General features: G+C 27.1%; 1 protein-coding gene across 2 annotated transcripts; it reads left to right on the top strand.

Moving 5' to 3' along the window:
- Positions 1 to 857: 857 nt before the first annotated feature.
- Positions 858 to 3098, top strand: LOC100795992 (F-box protein At2g26850). Of its 2 annotated transcripts, none has more exons than XM_014773731.3 (5): positions 858 to 1515; positions 1617 to 1684; positions 1983 to 2155; positions 2299 to 2373; positions 2642 to 3098. In XM_014773731.3, the coding sequence occupies exons 1-5, from the start codon at positions 1048 to 1050 to the stop codon at positions 2860 to 2862; spliced, it is 1005 nt and encodes a 334-aa protein (XP_014629217.1). In that variant the 5' UTR covers positions 858 to 1047; the 3' UTR covers positions 2863 to 3098. The 2 variants fall into 2 exon arrangements, with proteins under 2 accessions (XP_014629217.1, XP_003520488.1); XM_003520440.5 differs by having other exon boundaries at positions 867 to 1515; positions 2681 to 3098.
- The last annotated feature ends 9199 nt before the right edge of the window (positions 3099 to 12297 follow it).

Here is a 12297-nt window from a genome sequence, read left to right as displayed (position 1 = left end):
ATGTAACGGTGCATTCCAAGGTGTCTATATTCCTGACCAAGTCTTGTACACTTCAAAAATTAGCTTTTTATTTTATAAAAAAAATTAACTTCTTGACTCTTATGTTTAATTATAATCGAAGAAAAAATAGAAATAAATCATTTTCATAAACTATTATATAGAATTTATTTAAAAAACTGTAAATAGTTTATGAACATATCATAAGTTATTTTCATAAACTATTTTCAACACTTACCTAAATACTTATATCACAAAATAACCAAAAAAAACACTCTTAATCCTTTCCAAGTTTTGATAAATTCCCATAACATGTATATTTAAAGTTATATGCTATTTTTAATATATTTTATTTTAGATATTTTCTCTTGTTATTTTAACTATTTTTTGTTAAATATTTTTAACTGATTTGATATTTATAGCAATTTCAATACATCTTTACTAAATATTTTTAAATTTTTTAATAAAGCTTCATAGATAAGGACTAAATTAAGGGCAAATGATACTTTTGTCAAAGTGTAAAATAGTGATAATTTAATTCATGAAAAAACAAAAATTCTGGAATAATAATTAAAAATGTAAAAAGTACATAAAAATGTGTCATTAAGTGTGGGGAACTTCATTAACTTTAATTTATTCATCTATTTCGAGAATCAAATTGACATTTAATATGGGGAACTATTAGACGCAGAAATACAGGATGATAAAGTTAATGTTCCACATCTAATAATAGGATCTTTTTTACGCATTTTTTGTATTTTGGACTATATTAATAAAAAATATTCTTTTAGAAACTAAATTATTTTTGCATTAAGACAAAAGTGACAATTTATGAACTAAATTAAGGCGTTAATTCTTAATGTAGACAATGACATAATTTGACTTGCCAAAGCTATGTTAATCAGCGAAACTTTATTGCTTCCTTTCTTCCAGTTTTGGGTTTGTATGGTTGAAGCTGCAAAATCCTTTCAAACTATCTTGGTATCTTTTTTTTTTTTTTTTATGCAATTATCTTGGTATCTGTAGCCTTTAAGGTTTCAACAAATTATAATGTCATCTGAGAAGAATTATGCATCAAAACTGGATAAGCAAAAAGATTGCAAAGTATCTTCTCTCTTAGATTTGCCTGAGTGGACCTTGGATTGCATTCTTGAGTGCCTTCCACCACAGGATTTGTGCAGAGTGGCACAAGTGTGTACCAGTTTGAGGGATAGAATCAGAAGTGATGCTTTGTGGGAGAAAAAAATCAAGCACAAATGGGGTAGGCTACTTGGTGATGTTGCTCACCAAGAGTGGCAGTTGCACACAACAAAGATAAACACACAAAGCTTCTTGTTGTTACAGCAGAATCAGAGTGGATCCTATGGATCTTTCAGTGGTGTTTGGCCTTTCCTTATCTTTCATTCTTATTTGGAAAATTTCATTGACTTGATTAGTTTGTTTAAAAATTGTTCAAAAATGGCTTTGTATATCTCTCTTGAGAGTGGCCTTTTTTGGTTTCCTGTTCAAGTGTTCAAGGTAACACTAGTTAATGATTAATTGCTACTATTCTAATTTTTATAATTTTATCCCTTGCTTTAACCTATAGTTAAATCATGTATAACTTAATTTGGTTGTAGATTACAAATCTATTCTGTTATGATGCTATTGTCAGCTATGACTCTAGAACGGACACCTTCAAGTCAAGGTATAGTTTCACTCCTTGAGAACAATAATTAATGATCCCCCATTATTCCAAGTTTTGTCTGATGTTGGTTTAATTTGGAGCACAAGTCAATAATTATGTTGTTCTTCAACACACAACTTAATTGGACATATATAAAAGAAGAGAAATGCTAAGAACACACTTTCTGACACACGTTTTCTTTTCTGAGTGTGTTCCTAGCACTCCTCGTAAAGAAAAGTCTAACCGCAATACAATGATAGCTTAATATGTTGTTCTGATTATGGCATATATCATATCATATATGCTTTATATTTTACAGGTCTCCAACTGGTGGATGGCGAATGATTGAGGGAAATATTCAGCGGGATAGGTTGAGATTAGCACCAGCTGAAACATCTCCAATGACTTTTTATATGTCTAACTCTATGAATGATTTGAAACCAGGAGATCATATTGAGATTCAGATTAGAAGACGCAAAGAATCCCCTTATAGTAAGAGAATATGTTCCATTTTACATCATTTCTTATTTATTATAACATTATATCTAGAATTTGACATTGATTAGCAAATAATCAAATAGTACTTAATCATTTGTGTAATTAATTTATTTACTTCTCTTTTGAATGAGCTATAGATTGGTGGTATGCTGTAATTGGTCATTTGGAAACATGCAACCAGAATGTGAATCATTGCCATTGCCAATATAGTGGTAAGATTTTACTTTTTTTTTTTATCATGTTATTGGTATGAATATTCATCGATTTTATTGTGACTAATTCCTATCGAAAAATCTGACTGATAATTTTTAATGAAATTCTATCTTTCTGATTATGTTTTTTTCATCCACGAAACTTAAATTCGAGACCTTACTTAAGGGTATCGAATCCAGTCCCTTTATGTGTACAAATGAGATTTCATTTTAATTCAAGGATAGATATCTTGCTTATATACTTGACAAGTTTATTTTATTGCTTTAGACGGGTCTAATATGAAATGTTATTGCTGCATTGTTGAAGATTCGTTGGTAGTGGAGTTCAAACAATATCAGCCCGAGAATAGAATGAGAAGAGCAATGTTGAATAGAAACGTAAATGTGGAACAGGGTTCTACATTTCGGCTTCGCTGGTTCGGTGGAATCAGAAAACTATATAAGGAAGAGGAGATTGAAAAGTGGAACAACCTCTTAGCCTCTAGATAACTAGATTTTGTGCACCATTCATATGCATGGACCAATTAATACATTTGCATAGCACCTTTGTCCTGTATGTGTAATGCAGAGAATTAGAATATGCTATTTACTTTAAGATGGAATTTGTGTTTCTCACATCTTACACTCTGGTTGATCTTCTATTCCTTATTAATTTGAAAGGAGGAGGGGGAAAGAAGCCATGTAAGATGAATTTGAAGGGAATTTGCACAAGACATGATACATTACGTAGTTGACAATAGTAGCTTGTATGTGGTAATTGGTCTTATTGCTTTGAAAAGGAAAGTAAAAATTGACACCAATTTAATGTGTATACACCTTATTGAGTAAGACATGGTTAGGAGAGGGAGAAAAATAGTCAATGTAATAAGTGATATGATAGGAAAAGAGAGTGTAAAAAAAAATACATGGAAGTAAAAAAAAAAGTGTCAAAAATTAAAAATATCAAAGTTTTAAAACAATAAATTTATATATACACCCTTAATTATATCTAGCTTTCTGAACAAAAGCAACCTTTAATCAAACTTACAAGGAAAAGGAAAAAAATGCAAAAACTTTAATATTTTAATTTGACAGTTGCAAAAATCTCAATTTCCCACACTCATTGAGATTTTTCTTTAATACCCCAAGCTTTGATTTGAACTATTATTACTCTCACATATTTGGTGGATCACCTTCAAGTAGATGAGAGCATCTGTGGTGATAAGATCCCCTAGCTTAATAGAAATTACATCACCCGGAACAAGAATGATTACAACTGTCTTAATCCAATTTTTATTTTTTATTTTTATCTCGAAGGACTTTAGCTTTAGACGCTAGATGAGCCATGACAACTACTATATCATTACCAACATTGTTCTCCTCTAACGAAATTTATTGTTGACTTGATAAGATGGAGAATGTTAATCCCAACCATGTCTTGTCAATTAAGAGATTTACCTTCTGTATTTCTCAAAGCAATTAACATGATTGTTGCAACTTCCATGACCCATGAAAACAAATTCCACATAAAACTTCAAAACCTTGCTCTCCTTCTTCTCCTCGAGTTTGTTGTCGCCAAAAGATGGCCAACCTTTCCTTAGAAACTTTTGTTGTGGATCCATTTGAATCTCACCTCTGATTCTGATCATACCCCCCACAAGTGACACATTTTTAAAATTCACAATGCAACTTTCTTTTAAACAACATTAAAAAAACATACGTGATTTTTTTTCTTCCATTCTAAGGGAAAATATTTATGTCTCATTTAACGGACATTAGCTCATATCCAGAAGGATTAAATATGGGGCAGCTCATATATTTAAAACACGAGGAGTATTTCATTTCTAACATTTGTCTCACACTAAAAAAATGATTTATCTCATGCACAAATAAAACATCTGAAATATATGTAGTACTTTAGGAAGTTTCAATACCAACAACTTATTTATTTTTTTACATCGTACACTTTCTTCGTTCCTAGTGGTGACTTTGGGGGTAAATAAGACTTACTCAATTCCTTGAAAAAACTATTTTGAGTCATGATTTGTGCACTCATTGTTTATAAACTATAACCTCTTTATTATTGCTTCTAGAATAACAAGTAGCGGCAAATAAATGTTTCTTATTTTATTCTTTATACTCAACAACTTAGACTTACGGTCCATGTTGGTTCACTTTATTTTTGCAAACCTTCACCACATGCCTTACATTTAATGCTCGGTGTTAACCAACCAAAAATTTAGTATGAATGTTCTTCATGTAGTATGGCAAAATAGAAAATTATTTTTTTTCAACCTCCTTCTTTATTGTTTTCTTACTCTTTATTTCCTTTCTTCCCACCAAATGACTTTTTTTCTTTCAAAAACTACTCGTTATATCCTCTATTTTCTTCATTCATAACTATTGAAGAAATCATGAAATGCTATAAAATGTAAATTCTTCCTTTATATAATACTAATATTTTCGTTTCATTCATAATTTATATACAAATTTACAATGGAAATAATATTTTATAATTTTTGTCAAATCATTACAAAATGAAACAAATAAAATGAAATATTTATAATATTTATAAAAACAAATACAGCCTCCATTCTAGATTATATGACATTTGAGAAGAAAAAGATTATTTCAAAATATGTCATTTTTCAAAATCAACACACATTAATATTATTTTTAAGACTATCCTTAATCAATATTTAGTAAGAATAATATATAGGAAGAATAAATAAATCATTAACTAGATAAATAAAGGGTATATCAAAAAGTTGTTTAATATTTTCTTTGAAATTCGATAAATTAATTATTGAATTTAATGTTTATACACTAGTTTTATATTATCATTCAATCAGAAATCACAGTTTAAATTATTTTAAGGTAATTATTTTAAAAGTCAATAAATTTATCATACATAATGAGTTGTAATTAGACAATTATATAAAAAAAATTTACACTATTAATACATAACATTTTTTTCTTAATTATATTTTTTAATAGTTGTGTCAAAACCTTAACGTTCAATAATTTGAACCTCAAAGTAAAAAAATAAATAATAGATATTTCTTAGGCTCACTAAGAAAAATACTCCTAATAAGGAACAATGGCCCAATGCAAGTTCTTTTGCCATACTTGTTCAAGCTTTCAGATATAAAAGCGTTGAGTCAATCCAAGCAACTGGTTTGAAATAGTTGGAGTTGGAAACAAACACCATTAGGGGTTTCCCTTGTGCCATATCTTGTGTGGTTGAAAATGTCCACGCAACCTTCAAATCTTGGTCTGGTGTTCCTCACCAGTCACAAAGCAATTGGGTATCCTATAGCCTTGTTTCCTTGTGCTAATGGGCATCCATTTCGAACTCAAACGCAAAGAAGGGTCCTAATCTCTTGTTTGTTTTGTCCCTCTCTTCTGTTGAAGAAAAAGTCCACGTAACAACATAGGTGTCTTAATCTCGTGTTCCTCACTCCCTAATTATTATTTGACGGCCATTTATTAGTCTTCTTTTCTTGTGTTGATGGCATTTATTCCATAGCCATAAAAGATTGACCAAGGGTAGCAGAATGCAGGTGACAATATGAAAGGATCGCATTGGAACGTCCCAAATTGAAACTTTAAATTCGAATTTATCTTATTAATTTTAAATTCTAAAGTTTTTGCATTTTTAAAAAAAATTATAATTACAATTTTTTTTGATAATTTTAGAGCTTTATAAATAATTAATTTGAGTTTTTTGAATCTTAATCAATATTTTAAAACAAATGATCAATTCTACATCTAAAAGTTAAAGATTAAGGCACTAATTCAAGTAAACTCACATTCTAACCCAACCCAGAATTAAAAATTGGCTTGTGTCGAGTAAAAGTAATAAAAGATAGTAATTACTAGTTCGATCAAGTCAATAATTGAATCATTAAATTTTAAATTCACTCAGATTTTTTCGATGTTAATTTTAAATCACTGTTTTATCACTAAGAGGTCAATGTTTACAAAGTTATCTTTTATGTGATGTGATAATCCAACTCAAATCAAACAACTTGAGTTTTGTAAGACTGGTTTTGTTTGAATAAAACTATTTTTTTTCCAAAAAATAACCTGATTGGAGCCTATTTAATTTAATTGGTCTGATCTCTTTTTTCCCGACCAAACTAATCTCAGTTAATTATTAATATAACAAATCATTTTTTATAAGAAAATTATAATCATTTTTATTACTCCTATCAAACTAGTATTTTAGCATGTGTAATAGTACACAAAATAAATACTTATTATATAATAAAATTTTATAACCAATAGATATTTTAATATATAAATTATGTTATACTTAAAATTTATAATAAATAAATAAGTTTGAACATATAAGTATTGTTTTAGATTTATAATAAATAATTATACTGTGCTATAAGATTATTTTTAACTATTTGATAAAAAAATTAAAAACATTGAAATTTAATTTAGAAATACAAATAAAAATATATTAAAAGAAATTAATGATTAAGAAAATCAAACATACATATAAATCTACAAAAGAAGAAAAAATAAAGACCGATTGAGTTAGATTGATTTGAGATTCCTAATTCTAATAATGACAATTATATAACTCACATTTAAAGTAGATTTTGTCTTTTTAAATCAAGTATTTTTTTATATACACTATGAGATAAACAAACTTACGTTGACATGCTTAAAAAATTCTTTCATCTACGAATTATGTTAGATCTTATTTATTGTAACCTCATAATTTTATTAAAGAAAAAATAAATCTTTGTTTGTGATAATTTAATTTAGTGTTGATTACAAAGTAGTCCCTAGGCCTCTTCCCCCACAACACCACTCTTCTGCATCTTTTTTTCCCATCTCAAATTAAAGAAGAGAAAAGAAATACCTTGCAAGTTGCAATTTGTTCACGAGACACTCCTATACCAAAATTGGATTCTGGACCAGTAGTTATTTATGTTGGTTTCCTTTTACAATTGCTTTTTGTATCCCTTTATGCGTACGTTGACACCTCAATATATAACATTAATGCGTCCCAAATCCAACAATGCTACTTGGGTCTCTTTTTAGTAAAGTAGAAGTTTGCCTTAAATTTTGGGAATATATTGGAAGTGCTTGGTTACCTAAGCAAGCTAGTGCTCGATCCAAAAGCATGGAGAATTTACAAAAAAAATGAAATATTTGTTTTCTATGAAACACTATGAATCCATTACTCATGCATGCTCATTTGTCGTTATGAGCATACATATATGCCCAATATCAGTGGAAGCTTTAATCATCAAAATTAAAATATATACTTATTACGGTTAGTTACGTGCGTTGTCCGATACTTATAACGGTTTCCTTAATTACTTTATACTAATTGTTGTCATCAAAATACTTATAATAAAGTAGTAGTGGATACTTTAATTCTGTGAATGAAGTGTGACGACCCATTTTGCTTACCTTGGCAATTAAATTCTCTTACCTAGCTAGAAGTTGTTTTTGTTTGCCTGACTTTGAATATAAAAAAACAAAGAACTGGATATACAGAATTTGATATATAGAATATGCATGTTAGTAGGACCAACATGATATGTTTTTCTTTTCTGGGCTAGATGAGATATCGCACTCAATTCTTTTTCCTTTCGGCTGATTACCTGAAAAACATTTTGAAGCATGCGTATGCAACATTATATATTTAACCTAATATGTAGCAGCCCTTTATTGTAATTATTTTTTTTTGGTTTGTTCTTATTCTTTACAAATTTCCAGCACCACAAACTGATCGATACTCATACATTGTATGTTAGCAGTATATTTTGTTCTTTCTTTTGGTTCCCTATCAATCAACCCTTCAGGATATGTGGAATCAGATAGGCTCAAACAAAGAATTTATTCATTTTGATCCCTCCTCCGTTTTGATAATTATTTTTTGTTTTTAAATAATGTTCTTAATTATGTTATCTATACCACTTTCATGTTCACCTTTTTTTTATTTAATGTTATCTATGCCACTTTTTTCTGTGTTGATTCTCAATTTAATTAGTTTTGGTAATAATGTCATGTGTATACAAGCATTATCAAAGATTACTAGGTCTTAGACTAAAGATTAGTTTTATAATTGACTTAATTAATAGAAACTTGAGATATGATTTTATTAGTTAATAACATAAACACTAACCATATATTAAAATTAAATTATTGATCTTCTTCACTATCTAAAATAAAATCTTATAATGATAACTATAAGATAGGGATACTTGTCAATTTGTCATTAAGGAAGAAGAAAAAATATTGACAAATTATATCCCTATGCCAATGTCTCATGGCTTCATTGAATAACCTGTTAAAGCAAACCCTGATAGAGGAGTATTAGGAGCATATTTTTTTAGCATACTTTCTTAACATATATTTTGATTGATTAAAATTTATAAAATTAAGAGGGAAAAATAATATTAAATATAATGTGAGATATATAAAATTTTATTATTTTTAATAAATTTTAATCAATAAAAAAATTATGTTTAAGATCAGAAAATGCTTTTAAAAGAATGTGTTACAGTGATATCTCTAAATTGATTCATGACATCAAACTTTGGGATTTTGATTAGAAGAAAGAAAAGTTCCACTTGGGTGTTTTCTTTTCAATATTATGTTTCATGTGGATTCCATCTCGAAACTCAATAGATGACATCATAGAAATTCTGAAAGGTTTTGGTGGGTTACTTGCTAGTGTGTATGGTGGCCTACTTGTCTTTTACTCTTCATATATAATATGAATAACTCAAAGATATGGGGCATCAAAATCAAATTTCGGTTTCTTCAATTCTTTAACATGGTTTTCTTGCTAGACCAGGATCCCCAAACTCTTGGGTCCCCCACCAAGCCCTATATTATTTACAAAATCCCTATATGCGATTCATGTAACAATTCTATTTTATTGAACAAAGTAGGTACGGCATAATATTAGAAGTTGTTAACAACCTTATGTGGAAAGATGCCTTAAAGAATATAATTGGTAGAATTCTCATTATCATATTACTATAAGGCTTATTCATTTTTTATTACTTATATAATTTTTGTTTTGTTTTTCATATATTTTATTTTTTGTCAATTTTGGTCCATTTAATTTTTTTCTAGTCTTTATCCTTGCTAAGTGATGACATATATACCTGATAGATAATGAAAAATTAAACAAGTTTGATGTTTCTTAAATAACATAAATTAAAATTAAAATCTTCAAATATTAAAGCAACTAGTATAAATTTTCTTTACAATTTTATAGAGACTAAAACAGTGGTAACATTAAGGATTAAAAGGAAGAAAAACAAATTTAATGAGAAACGAAATAGACTAAAATTAAATAATAATAGAACTATAGCAAAACAATTTTATATTATAAGGATAAAAAATATTTAATTCCAAATTATAATTATTTTTCTTTGTATCATTGCCTTGAAAGTTCCAATATAATTTTGGCCATAGAATTTTAGATGTAACAATATGATTAGTTGATTACACAAAGGTAGTTGGCCTAATAGATGATCAGAGAAGTGAGGAGGTTATCTTTTAAGTAGAAAGTTGGTCACCCAGACTAACCAAGAAAAATAAATTATTAAATTGAAGGAACGGATAAAATGAACATTCGTTGGGTCTCTTCTTAAACCTACTTTTCTCGCATCAAATTAATGCATGTCTCTCTTGTCTATTTTAATACGTACGTTGCCATCAACTACAGTTTATTAATGACTTAAATGGCTGAACCATTATAATCTTAAGAGATACATTTTACACATTTTATCTGCAATTAGCCAAAATACATCTTTGTCAATCATCTCAAACTATTTCATTTTTATTTTTTGTCTGCTTGTTTGAATTTCTTAACCGTATATCCTTTTTAAATTACCAGCAGCTCATATCATAATACTCTCTTTGAATGTATTAAAATAGCTATATTGAATGAGGGCATTTTTATGAGTCATTATTCAATCAGAGCATTTTTAGGAATTCTTCTAAATTATCTTTTTTTACAATATCAATAGTTAAAATTAAAATAGCTTTGTATCACAAAATAAATTGATTATCATAAATCTAAAATATATTTTATATTTTAAAATATTTATTTATTTTGAATTTAAATTATAATATAATTTATAAATTTAAAATATTATTTATTATAATTTTTAATTGTATAAAATAAACATCTGACTTGTACATTGCACATATCAAAATACAAGGAAATTTTTATTATAAATCTAAATATAATTTATATAATTAAAAAATATTTCTTTATTATAAATATAATTATAATTACATAAAAATAAGTCTTGATCATCATGTGCATTAATTCAGGTTTAATATTAGTTTTAATTAAATTATTATTTTTTTGTTTGAACATAGTACCTTATATATCCATTTTTTTCTTGTTTTATTATCTCCTTCTTTATTTTATAAGAAAATTCATAAATTAATTATACAAATACAAATTCTTATACCATATTTTTATCGACATTGTTATGCCTATCCAATTGTTCTAATTAATTCAACGTTTGAATGTTCAAGATAGTATGCTCAGAATTAATATGTTTTATGATATAGCATTATCACCTACTAACTGCGAGGTCATGTCATCTCTACGTACATCTTAAGTGATAAAAAATATATATACAAATACAAAATAGACGTTTAAGTGATTTCGAGGGGGGATTTTAATGGTTGTCCTTATTGCAGAGATTGAGAAAATAAAAGTTAAATATTTAAAAAGTATTTATCATATTAAAATATAAATAATTATTCAATATTTATTTTTAAGAAACGCAATAATATTAAGATGATTTAACAAGTATTATGAAAATAGATTCATTTAAAAATAAAATATTTAATATTATTATATCATCAATTTTACTTGTTTACAAAAAAAAAATTGAAACTTTATGCAGCAATAGTTCTCATTGAACCGGTGGAATAAATATGTAAACCAAGTTTTGTCTCTCTCTCTCTTTTTATATTCGTGGGCATCTTTTATGGCAATGATGGAGTGGGAAATATTTATAATTTAATACAATTGGCTTTTCTTAGTGAAATTCTTTTCAAACAAGATTAATTCAAATGTAGATATCTTTATAATTTTTATTTTATATCTTATCTTTATATAAATTATTAAATTACTAGATGATATGATATATTTAAGGCTATCAACGAGACTACGACACGATATATCAAAATAGTTCTAAGAGGACCACTTACAATGTCAATATTGACGTTTTGTCAATACTTATTGGTTTGTATTTATATTATTTTTAATTTACTAGTTCTCCTATGTGTTTTTTTTTTTTTACTAAGGGTGAGTCACTTGATAAGGTTCTAGGTCTAGTAATAGACTTAAGTTGTTTTTTTTTTACTGCAAGATTAACGCTTTTCTTAGAAACTAGACTAAGGATTTATATAGTTTATTTATTTCAAAATGTCAAACTTTAGACTATTAAAAAAATAATTAGGCTTAAAAAGCCAACTTATTTTAATAAATATTTATTTTTAGTATTATTGTTATATTAAATTTTTGTTATGTATCACATATTAAATTTGTTATAACATATTAAAATCATATATTTATTTATCTTTTTAAATGTTAAGCATATTAACTTACACAAAGAGTAAGTTTATAAATTTATTCATAAATATGTTTTAAATAAGTTATCATAATTAAATGTCATATTAGACTTTCAAAATTGTTTATATCATATACAAACAATTAAGTTAAACTTGATTAGGTAACCTCTAGTACACCTACTTTTATTTCAATTGATGTTAAATTATCACAAAATATAATCTTAAATAAGCTTGTACGTTAAGTCATGTCTTTAAAAAGGACCTATAACAAATAAACACGTCAAAACATAGATAATATATTTTTAACTAACGTCAAGTTTAAGTCTAATCTATCTTCACTTATGGTACGATTATAACGTTTGT

This window comes from Glycine max, chromosome 3, assembly GCF_000004515.6.
Source record: "Glycine max cultivar Williams 82 chromosome 3, Glycine_max_v4.0, whole genome shotgun sequence".
Taxonomy (NCBI): Eukaryota; Viridiplantae; Streptophyta; class Magnoliopsida; order Fabales; family Fabaceae; genus Glycine; species Glycine max.
Note: the sequence above shows the minus strand (reverse complement) of the source record. Positions and strands in the feature narration are given on the sequence as shown.

Coding starts and splice junctions, on each gene's coding strand:
- LOC100795992 (XM_014773731.3), top strand. CDS start 1,048: ATGTCATCTGAGAAGAATTATGCATCAAAACTGGATAAGCAAAAAGAT. Junction 1,685..1,982: donor ACGGACACCTTCAAGTCAAG/GTATAGTTTCAC, acceptor TATATTTTACAG/GTCTCCAACTGGTGGATGGC. Junction 2,374..2,641: donor TTGCCATTGCCAATATAGTG/GTAAGATTTTAC, acceptor TTATTGCTTTAG/ACGGGTCTAATATGAAATGT.